Source organism: Onthophagus taurus, chromosome 7, assembly GCF_036711975.1.
Source record: "Onthophagus taurus isolate NC chromosome 7, IU_Otau_3.0, whole genome shotgun sequence".
NCBI classification, from domain to species: Eukaryota; Metazoa; Arthropoda; class Insecta; order Coleoptera; family Scarabaeidae; genus Onthophagus; species Onthophagus taurus.
In genome coordinates, this window is record NC_091972.1 from 23,924,745 (window position 1) to 23,946,453 (window position 21,709).

Below are 21,709 nucleotides of genomic sequence, written 5' to 3' on the forward strand. Positions count from 1 at the left end.
AAATTTGTTAGTTAATTAAGTAGCTATTTTTGTATAATTTTTTTTTCTGTTTTGTGCAGAAGCGTTTTTGTTTAAACCTATTTGTGTGGTAAGTGCAGATTTTATTTTTGAGAAGATTTTTTATATCACACTCACCCCACCAGGCAGTTCGCGCTAATAAAAAGCCCCTCACCAGTTTCTGGTTCTTCCGTGGGCAACAGCCCAGTGGGGCTGCGTGCCTCCTCTATGGTAATTATGGTGGTAGTACACTGGGTCCAGCTGGACACTGTACACCCTCTACAAGAGTTACCCACAATAACAACACACATGTCAGCGCTTCGACAAAACAAACGTCGAAAAGTTCGTCTTTAGAAAAACGCTCATCATGTTAGTACCATAGCAAACAAAAAAAATAAGTAGTAGTAAATAAATGGATCAAAATAACAAAAAAGTAAGAAAATAGATGAAGTATCTAGATGATAGTTAATAAAATCGAAAGGAGAAATTAAAGGAACGAAAAGAAAAAAAAATGGTTTACTAATAACCTACTTGCCCTATAGATTTTGATTGGATTTTTGGAAATAAATGGTCTTGCTCACAAAGTCGTTACCTTATGACTCGATGACGATCTGCTGGCGGTCTTGTATATTGTACAACTTGCTTGGACGAGTGCCACAAGAACTAAAGCTGCGATGCAACCGATTACCAGGTAGAGTTTTGTTTCGGACAAATTGAAAAAGCCGGTTTTTGTTTGAGAAGTGTTTGAGACGATGTTTGATGTTACTAAAATATAATTGCAATAAATAAATATTTTAAGGATTTTAATTTTACTTACAACTTTGAGGTTCAAATTCAAGATAGTTTCGGTCAACGCGAAATCCACCAACTGTTCCGCTAAGTAATGAATCTCTGATGATTTTTTCAACATGCTCATCGTGTTTATCATCTTTCATTGATCTACCTTTTTCTAAAGTATTTTTATCTACTTGTAATTGCATCATTGCTATTATATCCTTATTCATTCTGGAAAAAATATATACAAATAATATTGTTTTACCAACAAAATGTATTAAATATATAAAATGTATCATTAAAATATTCCAAGAAATCGATTTACTATGAATTTTTGAAATTAATTGTTGAAAATTTTTGAGATTTTAATAAAAATTCAGAAATTTATTTCTTCACAACCAAAAGTTATTTTACAAAACGGCTTTTTGCCGTTTACTGAAAAGTAGACACTTTAATTGACACTTTGTGAAATTTCCATTCAAATATTCTTAAAAATTGATTTAATATGAATTTTTTAAATTAATTGTTGGAAATTATTGAAGTTGAAATTTTGATAATAATTCAAACATTTATTTCTCCACAACTAAAAGTTATTTCACAAAATAGGTTTATTTATTGGAAAGTAGACACTTTAATTAACACTTTGTGAAATTTCCATTAAAATATTCCAAAAAATTGATTTAATATGAATTTTTTAAATTAATTGTTGGAAAATATTGAAGACGAAATTTTGATAATAATTCAAAAATTTATTTCTCCACAACTAAAAGTTATTTTACAAAACGGCTTTATTTATTGAAAAGTAGACACTTTAATTGACACTTTGTGAAATTTCCATTCAAATATTCCAAAAAATTGATTTAATATAAATTTTTTAAATTAATTATTGAAAATTATTGAAGTCGAAATTTTGATAATAATTCAAACATTTATTTCTCCACAACTAAAAGTTATTTCACAAAATAGGGTTATTTATTGGAAAGTGGACACTTTCATTAACACTTTGTGAAACATCTATTAAAATAATCCAAGAAATTGATTTAATATGAATTTTTGAAATTAATTGTTGAAAATTGTTAAAGTGGAAATTTTGATAAAAATTCAAAAGTTATTTCACAAAATAGGCTTATTTATTGGAAAGTAGACACTTTCATTAACACTTTGTGAAATTCCCATTAAAATATTCCAAGAAATTGATTTAATATGAATTTTTTAAATTAATTGTTGGAGATTATTGAAGTCGAGATTTTGATAATAATTCAAACATTTATTTCTCCACAACTAAAAGTTATTTCACAAAATAGGTTTAATTGGAAAGTAGACACTTTAATTAACACTTTGTGAAATTTTCATTCAAATATTCCAAAAAATTGATTTAATATGTATTTTTTAAATTAATTGTTGGAGATTATTGAAGTCGAAATTTTGATAATAATTCAAACATTTATTTCTCCACAACTAAAAGTTATTTCACAAAATAGGTTTATTTATTGGAAAGTAGACAATTTAATTAACACTTTGTGAAATTTCCATTAAAATATTCCAAAAAATTGATTTAATATGAATTTTTTAAATTAATTGTTGGAAAATATTGAAGACGAAATTTTGATAATAATTCAAAAATTTATTTCTCCACAACTAAAAGTTATTTTACAAAACGGCTTTATTTATTGAAAAGTAGACACTTTAATTGACACTTTGTGAAATTTCCATTCACATATTCCAAAAAATTGATTTAATATGAATTTTTAAAATTAATTGTTGGAAATTATTGAAGTCGAAATTTTGATAATAATTCAAACATTTATTTCTCCACAACTAAAAGTTATTTCACAAAATAGGTTTATTTATTGGAAAGTAGACACTTTGATTAACACTTTGTGAAATTTCCATTAAAATATTCCAAAAAATTGATTTAATATGATTTTTTTAAATTAATTGTTGGAAAATATTGAAGACGAAATTTTGATAATAATTCAAAAATTTATTTCTCCACAACTAAAAGTTATTTTACAAAACGGCTTTATTTATTGAAAAGTAGACACTTTCATTGACACTTTGTGAAATTTCCATTCAAATATTCCAAAAAATTGATTTAATATGAATTTTTTAAATTAATTGTTGAAAATTGTTGAAGTCGAAATTTTGATAATAATTCAAACATTTATTTCTCCACAACTAAAAGTTATTTCACAAAATAGGTTTATTTATTGGAAAGTAGACACTTTCGTTAACGCTTTGTGAAACGTCTATTAAAATATTTCAAGAAATTGATTTAACATGAATTTTTTAAATTAATCGTTGAAAATTGTTGAAGACGAAATTTTGATAATAATTCAAAAATTTATTTCTCCACAACTAAAAGTTATTTTACAAAACGGCTTTATTTACTGAAAAGTTGACACTTTAATTGACACTTTGTGAAATTTCCATTAAAATATTCCAAAAAATTGATTTAATGTGAATTTTTTAAATTAATTGTTGGAAATTGTTGAAGTCGAAATTTTGATAATAATTCAAACATTCATTTCTCCACAACTAAAAGTTATTTCACAAAATAGGTTTATTTATTGGAAAGTAGACACTTTAATTAACACTTTGTGAAATTTCCATTAAAATATTCCGAGAAATAGATATAATATGAATTTTGGAAATTAATCGTTGAAAATTTTTGAGATTTTAATAAAAATTCAAAAATTTATTTCTCCACAATCAAAAGTTATTTTACAACACGGCTTTATTTACTGAAAAGTAGACACATTAATTGACACTTTGTGAAATTTTCATTAAAATATTCCAAAAATTGATTTAATATGAATTTTTGAAATTAGTCGCTGAAAATTGTTAAAGCCGAAATTTTGATAAATTTCAAAAATTTATTTCTCCACAACTAAAAGTTATTTCACAGACTAGGTTTATTTATTAGAAAGTAAACAGTTTCATTAACACTTTGTAAAATTTCCATTAAAATATTCCAAGAAATTGATTTAATATGAATTTTTTAAATTAATCGTCGAAAATTTTTGGGATTTTAATAAAAATTTATTTCTCCACAACAAGTTATTTTGAAAAACTTTGAAACATCTTTAACTTACTCTTTTATGCCATTAATTTTAATCCTTCTATATCCCGGAATTTTCTTAAATAATGGTTTAAAATTATCGTTAATCCTATTTGTTAATTCTTCAAAATCTGGACTGTTTTGCTGTGGAAGATGGAAATTCTCGCCTAAATCGACAATTTTCACCTTAACATTGTATCTTAATCCAGATGGTGATTCTCCATCCCCTATTTCATTTACTTCTTCTAAAAAAATCGATTAATCACATAATTTATTAAAATCCATTATTGTTAAAATACCGAATTCATTATCGCAAGCTCTAATGCAAATTTTCTCCATTGATACAAATGGTGTTCTTAAATGTTTTGTAATTTTCTTATTCACTGGGTTATATATTCCACCATTAGCTGGGAAAAACATATACAGACAATCATCTTCGGTAAACGATAAATCTTTGCTATCTTCGGTAGACTTTTTGCGAGTAAATCTCAAAGTCATTTCTCCATCGATTACGCTACCGTTAATGTTATAAATATCTTGAGATTCGTCTAATTTAACGCTTGTTGGTGAATAACTTTCAATCCATGTATCCATAACGAAAGTTTTACCAAAATTATCAACCCAACCAATTATGGCATCAGTATTAACCTTAAAAAAAGATTTACAAACGCTTTTAAATATTACCATGAGTCTTACCATGCTTGTATCTTTTGAAAATCCAATTCCCGTCCATTTATCAATATGTTTCGTGGTAATCATAAACTGAATCTCATCATTTTTCGAAGTGTACTTCCACTCTGCGTAGTAATCGCATGTGTGATTCATTGGGTTGCACTTTTTCGGTAATTGCCAGCTTCCAATACATTCCGATCCATCTTTAGGTTTTTTGTAATCATCTAAAAAAAACGATATAATAATTGTAATATAATATTACAATATAATTTTACAGATTGGCAAATCTATCTTGGCAGATGAAGGAGTGCGATACTAAATCGTTAACGTGATATAAGCAAATACAGGTAATTACGCATACACCTGTAATATTACAGTTTCTCAGAAATACATATCAGGTGAAATTGTAAATGTTTTGAATAATTAAACGAAGGTTTAATAGGAAGGCCCTAACAGAGAATGGATTCACGATTCAGGGATTTGCGATGGTAATCACAATCCGAAGTAAATATGATACAATCATAACCCAATTAATGCAGAAAGCCCTACTACATACTAGCACCTGGTGCAGAAATAATGGGCTGAGCGTTAATCCGAACAAAGTAGAAATAATCCCATTCACTCGAATTGAAGGTAGAGCTATTAACCTCAAAACAGAGGTCAAATACTTAGGGATAATACTAAACAGTAAATTAAACTGGAATTCCTACATCGCCGAGGTGAGGAAAAAGCCCATCATGGCTAACCAAATCTGCCGCAGGCTCCTTATAAGGAATTGGGGTTTTAAACCATGAATGGCTTACTGGGCCTATGTGGTAATAATCAGACCCATGGTCGTCTATGATTCATTGGCTTGGTGGCCAAAAACGAATCAGAAGAAAGCGCAATAACAAGTCGCACAAATCAACTAGCTTGCATGTCTTAACATAACGGGTGCAATGAGATCTTCTCCGACGGTTGCTCTTCAAGCCCTACTCGGTCTCACACCACTTCATTTGTATATACAAAAGGTGCGGACGAGCACGACGGATTTGCCCGTATGGACAGGTTCGTGGACTGATTTGCACGTGTGTAATCACGTGTATCACGCTCGTAGCAAGTTTTAGCACAGAGCGACTCCGAACCTGTCAAGGTTGTAGTAAGGTTGTTAACAGTGTGATGACGTAGTGTGAAAATTGTCTAATTAAAACAAATTAAAATAGTTAATATCATTTAATGAACAAAACGAAACTGAAAATCAACAGCTTCTGCGTTATTGTAATATTATTCTTTAAATAAATCGTGTAACCTCTAGTGGTAGTAAATCTATCAAGTTATCTTCCACGAGAACATCTGAAGGTGTCATCTGATTTGGCATATAATTTGAACTTCTTTTGCATAAAAAGCATACAATGTCATCTAACGTATTTACATTGGTTTCAATTGTATTTAGCAAAACTCTAAAACGATTAGACATAATGCCAAATGCATTCTCAACTACACGATGGGCACGAGAGACTCGATAAGTAAATATTTTTTGCTCATAATCAGGTATATTATGCGGGCTGTAAGGTTTCATAAAATTTTTTAAAAGTGGAATTACTTCATCACTAATGAATATGTCGTGGTCACATGGCGAAATCCGTCAGTTCCCGAAAATCCTAGGCAGTTCATGAAACGTCGGCATTTTGTGTAAATGTTAAGGATTTCGTTTTCTGACGAGGCTGTTTATGAAACGCCCGATCATATTCGGCAAATCGCGTACTCCATTGCGGTACACAATCTGCCGCAATAAAGTTATCGAAGGTTCACGAAACGACCAGCACTAACTAAATTAGCAAGCATAGAAATTCATTCTGGAAGAAGTGATGAGGAGCTGTTTAAAGAACACTACAGTCGTTACTACAAAGAAAAACCTAATAAGCGCCCGTACACGGTCGATCAACTAAAAGAAGTAAGTATTGATGTTTTTTGTTGTTTTGAGGTTATAAAATAGAGAATTAATAGATGGCGCTGGAAATTACTCAAGAAAAAAACAAAAGAATAGCAAGAAAAGCAGAAGAGAGTATTATTTACTGCAAATGTATGATGTTATGAAAGTAGGCGATCAACAACATGTCATAAAAAAAGTTAAGGAAAAAAACGATCCTTTAATTTATGTCATCCCAGAAGAAGAACTATTTGAAAGGTTATTAGATATTCAAATTATTTGTGGCCATGGGTCCAGAGATAAAATGATCAATATAGTTCAACAAAAATATTTTGTTCCGAGGCCTTGCGTAGAAATGTTCTTGAAGGCATGTAAATATTGTCAAACAAAAAAGAATAAAATTGTATCAAAAATTGTTGTAAAACCGATTACTTCTAAAGATTTTATGACCAGATGTCAAGTAGATTTAATTGATTTTCAATCTATACCCGACGGTGAGTATAAATGGCTATTGAACTATCAAGACCATTCCACCAAGTACGTATGTCTGAAGCCTTTACGTTCAAAACACGCTGTAAACGTTGCGGAAGAACTTTTGAAGATTTTTCTCCAATTTGGTGCGCCATCGATTTTGCAAAGCGACAATGGGCGTGAATTTGCGATCAAGATAGTAGAAGAGTTGAAAATCTTGTGGCCACAGTTATTAATTGTTCATGGAAGACCATCCTCAAAGCCAGGGCAGCGTTGAGCGTTCAAATCAAGATGTCGAGAACATCTTACGGTCGTGGATGAGTGATAATAAATCTACCAGGTGGTCAGTTGGGTGTTATTTTAAGCAATGGCAGAAAAATAATTTGTTGCACAGAGTGATAGGCCGGCCACCTTATAAGGCAGTTTTTGGTCATGACCCCAAATTTGGCCTGAAGTCAACAAATCTTCCGCCCACCATTCTTTCAAATATAACTACAGAAGAATAGCTAGAAAATCAGGAGAAAAAAATGGGAGTTTTTAGAGAAAAAGAACACGAACAGCGGTATGAAGAACCGGTCACAGAAGCAACGAAAGAGCTAGGCATCGAACTAGAGCAGAATGAACTGGATACTAACGAAAAGATCCAAAACGTAGACTCCATGTCAAGTGATAATATGGACTGTGGAATTGTTGAGCGAATTGATGGCGACAAAAGACGATGTAGTAATTTGTCCTGTGTGTCAGAGTGCAGTTATTGACCCATGTCAGATATGTGAAAAATGTAAAGTTCTCATACATATATCATGTGCTACTGATGACAAATTGTGCAATTTATGTACTACAGAACAACTAATGCAGTTACAACGGAAAAAATGTCAACTTGAAAGAAATGGTTACCTGATATAGATGTGGGAGACTGTGTTTTATTCAATATTGATCCCGTAGACCGCAGTCCAGGCGATCAACCTAATCTTCTTACAGTTGTTACTGACAAACGAAATGGTATTTACCAAGTTGGAACTGTAAATGGGATCATAAAGTCTTGGTTCAATAGGCCAGATCTGAATATTGCCACCAGCAAATTTATTTTACATACTCAGGTGGTCAAAACTACATTTCTTTCCATCAGAGAAGCTGTTTCCCTAGAGTCCTTATTCCAAGGACAAGGATTTGTAAAGTGTTCTTGTCAACCAAGCAAAAAACAGTGTAAAACGAACAGGTGCGTTTGTTTTAAAGTAAAAAAACAGTGCAATTCAAGATGTCATTAAAGTGGATCATGTGCTAACAAATAACTTTGTTGACAAATTTAGAATAAGTTTTATTTTACTATTTTTTAGATTTTTTGATTTATTTAACCACTGTAAAACAATAAGCAATAAAAACTAGGAATTAACCGGTGCTCTAGTAATCTTGATCCTTACAGAAGAATACGCTAACCGAAAATTCTCGCTTTCTGATTGGGTTAGCGTTTCGTGAAGTTAATCCTACGTTAATAAATAGACCCGACCCTTAGAATATCACTTCACTAAATGCCCAATAACATTGCTGAAATACAATCTGTCTATTTATTATTCTGTGCTGGTCGTTTCGTGAACCTTCGATGCCTTTATTGCGGCAGTGTGTACCGAGATGGAGTACGCGATTTGCCGAATATGATCGGGCGTTTCATGAACAGCCTCGTCAGAGAACGAAATCCTAGAATTTTCGGGAACTGACGGATTTCGCCATGTGACCACGACAAATACATATGGAAGATCGTAATTAATTCCTGCTAATCTATAGCAGGTTCCTTAAGTTCCGGCAAATTTAATGAATTTTGCATAAACAAATCATAAAAATCCGTGTTCTTTATGACTCCTCTAGCTGGTACTCGGCCGTTTGTTCCACAATTTACATAAATGAATTCATAATTTGCATTCACTATTGCAAATAAAACCACACTAAAGAAGCCTTTATAGTTGTAAAAATATGAGCCACTTCCTGGTGGTTGTCTAATGGCTATATGGTAAACATATGTTTACCATCCATTCCTCTGCTTTTGATGGAAACTGCTTAATTATTTAGGAAAAAGAGGTGGACCCAGTGTAGTTGTCACAGCTTCAAGACCCATTTACCGATAGTTCTCCTTCGGTCCAATGCGGTACACGCAAACGTACACGGCCGTAATTATCATGGACGAAGAAGAAACATCAGTTCTTGGATGCTGGTATAAAAGTTCTCTAGGATAATGACAATAATCAAGAATATTTTAAATCCTCAAAAGTGTCTCCACATTCTAGACACTTTTTTTCTCATTGTAGCCAAAAGACGTTCCTGTGCACTAATAGAATCTCTCATTAAAGTATTTTGACGTTTAATGCATGGCTTAACCAGATTTAACAATTCTTGAAATGTATCATAGTCTTCATGGCATAATTCTCAAGTATTTTAAATAATCCGTTGGCTCACAACTTTGTATGCAGTTTAGTAAATTGATAATAATCTTCATTCATATACGTTTTGGCGCCATTATTACGTTTGTTCTGGTATAAAGTTCGGAACGCAATAAAAATCAAATACAGGTAAACGTCGTTTTGCGCCGGTTCGATTTACGCCGATTCACAATTACGCCGGTTGGCGCCGGCGTGGGATTCCCCAGAAGATTTTTACAGACTGGTATAAAAATTATATTTGCCCTACTGTGCTTAAATTTTGTGACCGAAATAACCTTCCAATAAAAGCAATCCTCCCATTAGACAATGCCCCAGGACATCAGCAAAATCTTGACACCTTAGACACGGAATTGGATGTCAAGGCAATTTACATGCCCCCTAGCACAGCCTCCGTTTTATAACACATGGATCAGGGGTAATTTCTACCTTTAAAGCGTATTATTTGCACATAACATTAAAAGCAATGATTAAGGCGATAGATACTAATTCCAATGGAACCGTCAAAGATTATTGGCGATCATACAGACATTTTAAAAAGAATAAATAATCTAAAGTCTGTTTGGGACGAAGTGACAAACAATTGTTTAAACGGCGTTTGACGTAAACTTTTGCCTGGATTTGTACAAAGTGCAAGTGTAGAAGTGGTAAATAACATTAACATAGACGAGGACATCAGGCTTACACGCGAATGTGGATTCGAAGACGTAACAACTGAAGATGAGACCGAACTGTTAGACGTGCATGACCAACCACTCTCAAATCAAGAATTAGAAAAGTTGATCTAGGCATATGATCGCCCTCAATCAGAAAATTCCGAAGAAGAAGAGGAGGATGAGAAAGAAAATGATAGGAAAATCCTAAAAACTGATGATTTAACTCGTATCCCTTCCTCTATAGAAAGATTAACAGGTGAGCTCTCTGAGATAGATGGGGATTACAATCGAAGCGCAAATGTTAAAAGAAGTGTCACAGCTGCCGTTCGACCTTATGCAAATGAAATTGGAATATATATAGAATATGTATTAAATTAATTAAAACAAACAACATCTCTCTCTCAAATCATCTCTCTCAAAATTCTAAGAACAATCTAACATTAAAACATGTTAGATTGTTCTTAGAATTTTGACATGGAACCTAACCTTATATCGTCCATTATATTTGTGTTCATTTTACGCCGATTTTGTTTACGCCGTTGTCTCTCGGAACGGAACCCCGGCGTAAAACGACGTTTACCTGTAATGGTCACACCTGAGACCGTTTCCTGTATAGCCAACAACGGATCGGGCGTGCGTTGGGTCGCGGTTACGATTCAAGTCAGAGTACGCGTAATGAGTGGAGGCCTGAAAACATGCTCTTCATTCAAGCTGATGCAGTTTAACCTCAGAAGACATCTCGAAATCTTCAGGGACCCATGTCTAAACCACTTGATTCAAATTAAAACCGATAGTATACCGACAGAATATAATGTCGATCAGCCATATAGGCCATTTAAGGTCATGTTTGAAAGCAGGGGAAGCAAAGGGAAAGGTGCCTTTCCCTGGTACACCGATGCTTCATGCTTTGTTTAGGAGGACAAAATACAAAAATTGTTTTTTTTTTGCGGTATAATAATGCTGTATCTGCTTACTGCACGACTGGTGTATAGTACTGTTTCGTAACTTAAGTCAATTTTTAAACAAACTGGTTTGTCATGAGCGTCTATTTCAAAATTTCAATAATACGTTTGGCGTACAAATTGTATTAAAAACTTCTCTGTTTTATAACCTTCAAATGAGGTATTAAGCAGAGCTAAATGTCTTTCTAATTAGCTACTAATAAGATAAGGATTTGCGCGTGTACAGTTTTGACACTAATAGGAATGTTTGATTTTGTTACAACAGCTGTATACGAAATTTCATTGTCGTAGATTGCTGGGATTATGAGGAGTGAATTGTCGTCCTAAATTCGTTAAATTGACCACTGCGCGCCTTAAAGGCAATTCAGGCCTACACGTGTGAATTCGCACTGGTCTAAGAGTGTACCAACAACTTGAGAAAACTCGCGGGGGGTAATGATGTTATTCTTTGGTGGATTCCAGGTCACAAAGATATTGAGGGCAATGAAAAGGTGGACAAGTTGGCCAAAGAGGCAGCTAGGATGCCCTTTATTGGATACCCAACCCGGAAGTGGACTACAAAAAAGCCACTTAAAACAGGTAATTAGTACATGGGAAGATGTAAAGGTAGCCTTGCACTGGAAAGAACTTCCAGGACACAGACAGATGAAAACTATGATAACTCCGTCGCAAAAGAAGACCAAAGAGGTTTTATGCCTCATCAAAGGGAATCTTAGCTCGCTCTCAGGTTTTCTGGCCAACCATACGCCCTAATATGAATTCAACATTGGAAAAGTTGAAGATCAAACTTGTCGACTTTGCATCGACAAGTCAGAGACCGCTGAACATATTTTATATGTTCATATTATCTATGGACATAAAGGAACAAGACTCGTCAAGGATCTAGATTTGCTCTAACCGCCCACCGTTTGCTTCGTCGCATTTAACCTTCACTGGGCAAGACAAATTTAACAAGATGTAGATCAATAAACTTACCCATAAAATCAATAATTAACGATCCTCTTTGTTTTCGATGTCCGTGATATTTTAACTCATCCGGTTTATAAAAGTCTTTAACGCTAATCTTTCCTGATTCAATACTGGAATTGGGGAAATGAACATATTTACCAGACTCTTGTCCTTGAGCCCAAACAACATGCATGTAATCGTCTTCTATGGAGTGATCTGAAGGTTCTTTTGCTAAAAGTTTTTTTCTAAACATTATGGTGGTAACTCCTTCCGATTCGAAGCCAAATGCAGCAATTAAATCGTTTTTGCCGCCCCAATAAACATCTTGACGTGGAGTTGAACGATCTCTAGTGTAATAATCGCCGATTCTATTGTACATTCCTCTGGCCATACCGATTACCATATCATTACAATCCATTGGATTAAATTCTGGTGCTAAAAGATTAATATTAATCTTTATTTTTATACGATATTAATGATTAATAGAAATAATTTTAAAAACTTGTCATGCATTTTATTAGTTTTCTACTCTACCTTGCTTCTTGGAAGGAACATTATGGTTTTTGCCTTGTTCTGGATAATTAGCTGGTTCGGGCTTTGGTTCCGGTTCTGGCTCCGATTTAGGTTCGGGTTCCGGTTCGGAATTCGGTTCTGGTTCAGAGGCGGGTTCTGGAATCGGTTCAGACTTTGGCTCCGGCTCTGATGTTGGTTCTGGTTCGGAACTGGGTTCTGGTTCAGAAATAGGCTCTGGTTCAGAATTAGGTTCTGGTTCGGAACTAGGTTCTGGCTCAGAATTTGGTTCTGGAAATGGAGATGTAATTGTGTTAGGCTCAGCAATCGGTTCTGATTCTGATGTTGGTTCGGGTTCTGATGTAGGTTCTGGTTCTGAATTAGGTTTAGGTTCTGAATTAGATTCAAGTTCAAAATTTGATTCAGGTTCTGAATTAGGTTCAGGTTCAGGTTTTGAGTTAGGTTCAGGTTCTGGTGCTATCGTTGGTACGAAGGGCGGTTCTTCTACTGAATCTACAAGAAATTTTAAAATAGTCCAACCACCGCTACTGTGTCAGTATAAAGAATGTGTTTTTTAATTTATTATAATTATTAATTTAAAATTTAGTTTATTACGATAAATTAAAAAAATAGTATAGATTTGTTAATGAATTAGAAAGAAAACGTTACGGTGTAAGTTATTTTTCACGTCGCTCGTAAATTTACGTTAACAATAAATTTTTAACGCCCAGTATTGAATCTCCAGTAAACTTTCTAATATTTTATGTTATTTTAACGACATTTTAAAGCTTTCTCGTATGTTTATTGAAGTATAAAACATAAACCGTTAGGTATAAATTGAAGCACCGTAACGAATTTTCACCTTCAACTCAATAATATACTACAACTATAAATTTTCTAAATAAACATCTAAAGATCTAAAACAATGTTAATTTATGTTTGAAAATCTCATAAATAATTAATTCAATATTTTAAATACATGCATTACGAAATTAAATTAAATACTTGTTGAATGTGCTTTTGTTACAAAGGTTAATTATCTTACCAAGATTTGTTTGACGCCTTTTCCTTCCTGAAACAATCATTAAAAACAAATTAAATTTTTTTCATTTATATATAAAAATGCATTTCTCCATAATCATTTAGATTTCAGAATTGAAATTTTCTTGTGTTATAAAAGAGTGATTCAGGTATCATTATGCCAAATTTTATCTTTTCAAAGTAAACGGTTTCTTAGATAAAAATTATTAAAAATTGCCCATTTATATTTGACGTTTTTTAAAAATTAGGTTAAGGAGAAAAATGGATTCCTTCAAAACCATTTAAAAAAAAATAAATCTAAAGAAATCTAAAATCATTTAGATTTCAGAATTGAAAGGATTATTATCTTGTTGAAACCAGAACACAGTTTTGACATAAATTACGTTTTAAAATATCCAAATAACTAGATTTTGTCATATTTCCCTGAATAAACTCCATAGTTCCAACGCAGCTGGCTGCCATTGATCCCCACATCATTACTAAACCACCCCCATGTTTAACTGTTCCGTTAAAATAGACTTTGAAATATACCGTATTTTCTCGAATATAATCCGCACCCTTTTTACAAATTTTGTATGCTCTAAAATCAAATGCGGATTACAATCGGATGTGGATTACATTGGAAAACCAACTTTTTTTACCATCATTGCAGTTTTAAAATCGAGGTGCGGATAAGATTCGAGAAAATACGGTATTTTGACGATTGTGCAGCATATATGAGTCAGTTTAAAATTATTAATTTTCGTAACTTTGAGAATTATTGCTTAACAATGGCTACATTACGAAGAGAAACAACTTTAGAAATAAGAAAACTAGAGGTGAAGTCATATTCTGAAGGTAAATCCATTAGAGATATTGGTAAAATTATTGGAAGACTTCATGCCACGGTACAAAAAATTGTGAATAAGTGGAGCTATGGAGGAACATTGAAGAACTCCACTGGCAGAGGCAGAAAGAAAGTTTTGACAGAATACGTTGAACGTAATTTTGTGCGTAAAGTTAATATAAATCCAAAAATAAGTGTTCCAAAATTGACGAATAGAAATAACAAAAATTCTAAGCAGACTACCAAGTAAATACAGAACTTTTAGACAAGCTAGGTTGTTTATAGATGAAGCAAAACAAACTCTTCGAAATTTATCATTAAGGTTGATTGATGAAAAAGCCAGCCTTACCGCAACAGAAACTGCAGAACACGCCTTAGCTGCAGCCTCCAAAAGAAACCAGAAAAGAAGCTTGATAAAAAGAAAATTACTTGTTACAATTGTAGGTAAAAAGGCCATTTTGCCAAACATTGCAAAAACAAAGTAGTATAGCAGGAAACTGCAAGCAATTCCAAAAACTTTGGAACTTTCAATTCAGCTGTAGATCTAAAATTTCGAGACGAGTACATAGAAGAAGTGTCCTATCATCCTATGAGTACTTGGGCAGTATAATATCACAAAATAGAAGGATAGATGTAGACATAAATGCAAGAATAAGGAAAACAAACAACGTATATCAAACTCTAAACAAACCAGTTTTTAGGAAGAAGGAGATAGATAAAGAGATAAAATTGAAAGTGTACAAGGCGGTGGCAATCCTAATATTAAAATATGCCAGTGAATCATGGACACTCCAAGATAAACAAGAAGGAAAGATCACAGCAATGGAAATGAAATTTTTACGGAAAATAGCGGGGAAGACGACGTGGGATAGGATAAGGAATGAAGAAACAAGACTGGGAGTAGATCAAAAGGAGATAATCGGCAAAATAGAGAGAAAGCAACTAAACTGGTAAGCCCACATATTAGAGTGGAACATAGTAATGGACACAATGGTAAAAAAGGTATTTGAAGGGAAGAATAAGGATAAGAAAAGAGGGGAAGACCTAGGAAGAAGTGGAATGAAAGAATAGCAGAAGCTTTGGAAGAAGAGAGGGAAGACTCTAGCAGATATAAAGAAATTAGCCAGGAACCGGAAGGAGTGGAAGAGGTGGATGGAGGAATAGGAAAAAGATTTATCCGATGCTATCAGGCATAAGGATCAGGAGAAGAAGAAGAGGACATATGGATCCCACGTGACCTTCAATAAAAGGTTGAATATTGGTTTTCGTCCTACGAAGAACAGAATAATTTAACTATAAAACTTGACAATGGAGAACAGTTGATAGTAAAAGACATTGGAAGAGTGAACATAGCGTGCTTAATTGCATCAACCTGAAGGAGATGAGTAATGAACGATGTATGGTATGTTCCGGACTTGAAGAAAAATCTTTTCTCAAAAGGAGCAGTCACCAATAGAGGAATGTAAGTAATCAAAGAAGCAAATGAGTCTAAAATAGTCGAAAACTGTGTAGTAAAAGCCGGTACGAACAGAATTGTTACAAATCTGTACAAATTAGCAATCCGAACTACAATTCCAGAAGTGAACGTGAGTTCCTCAACTTCTTTAAAAACTTGGCATGAATGTTTAGGCCATATTAACTTCAAAACGATGAAAGAAATGGTACAGAAGGGTGTCATAAATGGAATGTTACATGATGTCTGAAGGCTTACGTGTGGGATAGCTGTAAGTATGGAAAACAGCATAAATTACCATTTGACAAAGCAGAAGCGAGAAACACTAAACCAGGGAAGTTCATACATACGGACTTGTGTGGTCCTATGTCCGTTCCCTTCGTAAGTGGATGTTTGTACTTTGTTCTGTTTAAAGATGACACAAACGTGATACATTTGAGGTTATTGCATTTAAACAATAACTCCATATATCTACAATAAATAGAAGAAAGCGCTTGGAGTTTGCGAAAGCTTGTCTAAATAAGCCTCAAAGCTTTTGGGAAAGATCACTGATGAGACTAAAATTAATCTTTGGGGTTTAGACAGAAGGCAAATAGTTTGGAGGAAACCAAATGGTGAGCTCAAAAACAAGAATTTTTTTCGGGTATTCTGTGAGGATTAATGGCAGCCAGCGGCGTTGAAACTATGGAGTTTATCGAGGGAAATATGACAAAATTTAGTAATTTCGATATTTTAAAACGTAATTTATATCAAAGCTCTCAAAAACTCAACCTTCCGACTGTGTTCTAGTTTTAACAAGATAATGATCCTAAATATACATCATACCTTGTGAAGGAATGGTTATTTATTATACAATACTTCAAAACAACTAAAAACACCACCGTGAACAACCGTCAACAAAAGTGAATTGAATAATGAAATTTGTAAAATCTTGGTCTTAATATACATGGGGTCGCAAATGTTTCGTTGGCGAGATATAGCGGATCAAAGTTTCTTTAAAATTAAACATTATCTGCAATAAAAAGCACTTTTTTAAAACTATTATCTACGCCATTGCTCTCTACGCATGTAAAGTGATCAATTATCTATCAATTGGTCTCTTACAAAACTTTGATCAAAGAAATAGTTTTTAAGAAAAACACGTTTGTGGAAAATTTATTAATTCAATCAAAAACTGTTGCTTTAATCAAAGTTTTGTAAGAGACCAATTAATAAATAATTGATCACTTTACACGAAAATACTGCCCGTTTGACAAAATTAGCAGTGGAGTTGAAAATATTTTTAAAATAGGGCTTTTTATTGCAGATAATGTTTAATTTTAAAGAAACTTTGACCAGCTATATCTCCTTAAGGAGACATTTGCGGCCCCATGTATATTAAGACTTCTCATCTTAATTTTTGATGTATTACCTGCCCTAGAAGTCTGTCAGCGGTTTTTTGAATCACCCTGTATATTTGACGCTTTTTTAAAAACTGGATCAAATCGATTTATATTTGTTAGCATATGTTAATGAAATACTGATCAAAAGTTAATTGTAGCATCTACTTTTCAATTATTATATCTGTTTTAAAAAATCATTTTTAGTTTGTGATATACCAAGTTTTGAATTGAATCAACATTTATGGCAACGTTTTCATTTTGCCAGGTTTAGTTTAGAAATGAAATGTTCATCGATTAACATTTAAAGCATAAACTTTTCAGCGATGAACCATTTTGAGAAATCATATTTAGTTTTTGAGATAGAAATTTTTAACTGTTTCCAAATTTTTAGCAGCATTCCAATTTTACTGAATTAACTTTCAAAGTACGTAATAACTAGATATCTTAAGGAATCTTTATATAACTTTGACAAATTATCAATTAAAGCTTCTATTTTTCAATGATAGAATCCATTTTGTAAAATTACTTTTAGTTTTTGAGATAAACATTTTTGAATAAATTGAAATATTTGGCATAATTACAATTTTCCTGAATTAATTCTCAGGTTTCTATTTATTTAAATATATTAATTTATTACATATTGCATACCTTTTTTAATGCTAACTTGATAAGAAACACTCGTTGTAACAAGTCCATCATCAAAATGATTCGAATCAGGTTTTCCAGCAGCTCGACGAGCATACAAACTTTTTTTGGTAGTTGGTTCAGGTTCTGATGTTGGCTCTGGTTCGCTGGATGGTTCAGGAATAGGTTCACTATTTGGTTCGGGTACCGGTTCACTATTTGGTTTCGGCTCAGGTTCCGCATTCGGTTCAGGAGAAGGTAACGGCTCATTTTTAGCTACCGGTGATGTTTTAACATCTTTAGGAGGAAATTTAATCAATGGGAAATTTCTGCAAGCAGGTGTTAATGATAACGGTCTCCATCCAACAGCTGCGTAACTCGTCGTATTCACCACCATGACCATTTCAATTTCTTGTTTTGGTAAGATTTTCCAGTAAAGATTAAAATCTTTACTGAGCTCTTTTTTCTTGTAGGTTGATAAGTTTATTTGAGTACTATTTACGGGGGATCCTTAAAAATGGTGTTTATAGAATTAAAATTATTAAAAAAAAGATAATTTACTTCTTGTACATCCGATTCCAAACCATCCCATTTTGCAATAGCATTGCTTTTGTGGTGCCGTTGTCGCTTCTATATCAATACATTTCCCTTGGGCACCACAATCCTTGTCCTCGTTGCATTCGTTTTTGAATTGACACCGATCTCCAAAGTAGAGTTTATCGCATTTACAACTACCAAGATAAAATTTTCCATGGTGGCTACAAGATTCTCGATATTCTTTTTCTTTAAAAAACAAAATAAATAATAACGTTTATAACATATGTAAGTAATTTTCTTACTTGATTTTATATCTACATCTGCACAAGACCAAAACATGTATTCTTTTCCCCATTCTGAAGCTTGTCTAAGTAACCTAAGAGTACAATTTGAGCAGGTGTAATTTGGAGAAAGTTGTACTTCAAATCGTTGTGCTCTAAAAAAATTTATTAGATGATAATAAAAATTTTAAATATAACACTTACGTTCCATCATCTGAAAGGAATTGAGAACCGGTTATGGTAGGAGTTAAGTCTAATACTGGTCTTTCTAATGCGTCTAACACTTGTATTTTAAACCCACCCTACAAATTAAATGTTAATGTTAAAATAAATTAATTAATATTTAGCTTACTCGATGTGGGTAACCAAGATGCCATGATACATTAAATTTACTCCCCGCTTGAAAGGAAGTTCTAAAGTTACCTAGAAAAAAAGAAAGTAACAATCATTAATAAAATTGCTTCCTCAACAATCATAATCGTAATTCATTAATTGGTTCGAACTAATCGAAATCGAGGAAATTGACTGCAATTAAATCCGCAACTTGTAAGTGTCATAGTTAGTGTAAGTTTGTATAGCTTGGCAAATCTAATATCTTGGTCGTTGAGCGTCACATACATGGAAGAAGATTTTTAAAGCATATTTGATGTACATATAATGCACTATAAATCATTTCTGATTTTTCATAAACATCTTTGACTGCTATCGATGAAATATCAATTTAAAAAATCGTATCTCAAGAACAAATTGAGATATCGTCATGAAATAAAGAACATTTTAAAGCAAATTTAATAAGGATTAAATGTGCCATAAATAATTTCTTATTTTCCATAAACATAATTGTTATGATTTTTTAAATCCAACTCTGCATTTCTGATTGTTATAGATATGAAATATAAATTTTAATAAGTTGTATCTCAAGAACGAAGTGAGATGTCATCACGAGATTAAAAACATTTTGAAGCAAATTTCATGAAGATTTAATGTGCCATAAATAATTTCTAATTTTTCATAAATATCACTATTATGATTTTTTAAACCCAATCAATACTTTATTTTTTAATTCGGAGGAGTAACATGAAAAGTCACGTTTACACAGTGTAATTTTTCAAAGCTATTTTTGGGCGGGAGTTTTAAAAGCAGAGAGAATTTTAAGTAAACTGTAGTTACCAATTTAATTACTTATTTGTTTAAACATAATAAAAACCAGGGCGTACCTACTTACTTTGTTCCACATAAAATGCAACATGTCAATATATAAGTACGAAGGCTTTCACGGTCGGTGTTAATTGAACTAAAATTAGAACTAACACTAGAAACTTTCGGGTTTTGCCGTGCTTTCGGTTTAGTGTTAGTTCTAGTTTTACACTATCACTAGAACTAACACAAGACCTAGAACTAGAATCATTCGGGTTTAACCATCTTGAGAGACGTGCGGCTAAATCGGAATGTTTCTAGTTCTCGGTTCAGTGTTAGTTCTAGTTTTACACTATCACTAGAACTAACACAAGACCTAGAACTAGAATCATTCGGGTTTAGCCATCTTGAGAGACGTGCGGCTAAATCGGAATGTTTCTAGTTCTCGGTTCAGTGTTAGTTCTAGTTTTACACTATCACTAGAACTAACACAAGACCTAGAACTAGAATCATTCGGGTTTAGCCATCTTGAGAGACGTGCGGCTAAATAGGAATGTTTCTAGTTCTCGGTCTAGTTTCAGTTCTAGTATTACACTAGCACTATCACTAGAACTAACACAAGACTTAGAACTAGAATCATTCGGGTTTAGTCGTCTTGAGAGACGTGCGGCTTAACCCTTTGTGTCCCGACGGTACTTTAAAGTACCGGCAGTTTTAAGCACTCATTTTAAACTGTAGTCATCTATTCGGCTCATTTAGAGCTGTCGGTACTTTCTACTATACAAGAAGGAATCTGTATAAACAATAACGCAATCCGCACTGTAGGGTTTTTCGGTATATTTATACTTATTCATCCAGATGTGAGGTTAGAAGTTTAGTGAAAAGTGGTGTTGCTGAATTTTGTTGTCCAAAAAGGCATCTCTTTGATAAATGGTTATTAGGTGTGATTTGTAAGCAGTTTCGTGTATTGTTTACGTATTGCAATTATAATTTTCAAACATTTTTTTGTTTTATCCCGAAAAAAGTCACATTTTGTAAAAAGTTACTAACATAAAAGTACCGTCAGAATAATAACAGGTACAATATTGAGATTGACGTAAAAATGAGCCAAGCGAATACAGATACGTTTTGGTACTTGAACAAAGCTTTGACTGATGAAGAACTTTTGGTTGAGGTTGAAAAAGTTTGTGTGAATTACAAAATATCCCGTTGGATAATTCTGAACAGACAGACATAGAAGATGACATTGTTATAACTAGTGCTAATGAGATACCTATGCTGGAAGATGAACATGAAGAAGAAAATGGTGAACAACTAACTAATCAAAATAAGGAAAGTGACACTGAAGTAGTAGAAATACGTGGCAAAAGGCCCAAGAAGAAGAACAAGGCAGAAATTGATAGAAAATTGAGAAAACGGAAAAAACAGGTTATTGATACGATTATCCAGAAGGAATAATTGGTGATACTTTTGCAACTTGCAATAACCAAACAGATTATTTTCTAACACTGATGGATAACTGTGTGAAAGATATTACCTTTCAAAGTAATTTGTACGCCACCCAAAGGAATAAAACGCTAAACTTGAAAGAAGAAAAGTTGCTGTGTTTCTTTGGCATAAATAAAATTTCTTAATGAGTTATCATAGTTTGCCAAGCTATAAACTTTTCTGAAGTAATGCTGAAGGGTTGGGTGTACTACTTGCCATACGACCAATGACCCGTAATAGGTTTCAGGAGATTTTATCATATCTGCATGTCAACGATAACAGCATTATTCCTACGAACAATACGGATAAACTATACAAGATCCGTCTGTATCTTCAAACACTTAACCGTCAGTTATCCAGTTATCATCATGGAATTAAGCAGTTGGCTATGGATGAATCCATGATAATCTTCAAAGGGGGGTCAAGTATGAAATAATTCAATGCCATGAAGCCCATAAAAAGGGGTTATAAGCTCTGGTGCTTAGCAGATAAGAAAGGGTACATAAATAAATTTGATGTGTATCAGGGAAAATCTCCTGAAACTGAAGAAA

The 21,709-nt window shown here is 33.0% G+C and overlaps 1 protein-coding gene across 9 annotated transcripts in view; it reads right to left on the reverse strand.

Annotated features, from left to right (window-relative positions):
- Window positions 1-21,709, reverse strand: part of LOC111429468 (DOMON-like domain-containing protein nahoda) — an 80,365-nt gene that overhangs the window by 5,866 nt on the left and 52,790 nt on the right. The window contains exons 3-16 of one of the 9 annotated variants that reach the window (XM_071198139.1): window positions 18,886-18,956; window positions 18,738-18,835; window positions 18,555-18,688; window positions 18,277-18,498; window positions 17,740-18,225; window positions 13,435-13,461; window positions 12,816-12,902; window positions 12,414-12,779; window positions 11,907-12,314; window positions 4,529-4,728; window positions 4,132-4,480; window positions 3,867-4,077; window positions 815-1,002; window positions 590-762 (exon numbers count right to left, since the gene is read on the reverse strand). In XM_071198139.1, coding sequence (XP_071054240.1) covers window positions 590-762; window positions 815-1,002; window positions 3,867-4,077; window positions 4,132-4,480; window positions 4,529-4,728; window positions 11,907-12,314; window positions 12,414-12,779; window positions 12,816-12,902; window positions 13,435-13,461; window positions 17,740-18,225; window positions 18,277-18,498; window positions 18,555-18,688; window positions 18,738-18,835; window positions 18,886-18,956 — 3,020 coding nt within the window. Of the gene's footprint in view, window positions 1-135; window positions 277-532; window positions 763-814; window positions 1,003-3,866; window positions 4,078-4,131; window positions 4,481-4,528; window positions 4,729-11,906; window positions 12,315-12,413; window positions 12,903-13,434; window positions 13,462-17,739; window positions 18,226-18,276; window positions 18,499-18,554; window positions 18,689-18,737; window positions 18,836-18,885; window positions 18,957-21,709 lie in introns of all 9 variants that reach the window. The other 8 variants (XM_071198140.1, XM_023065386.2, XM_023065385.2 and 5 more) reach the window with 8 other exon arrangements.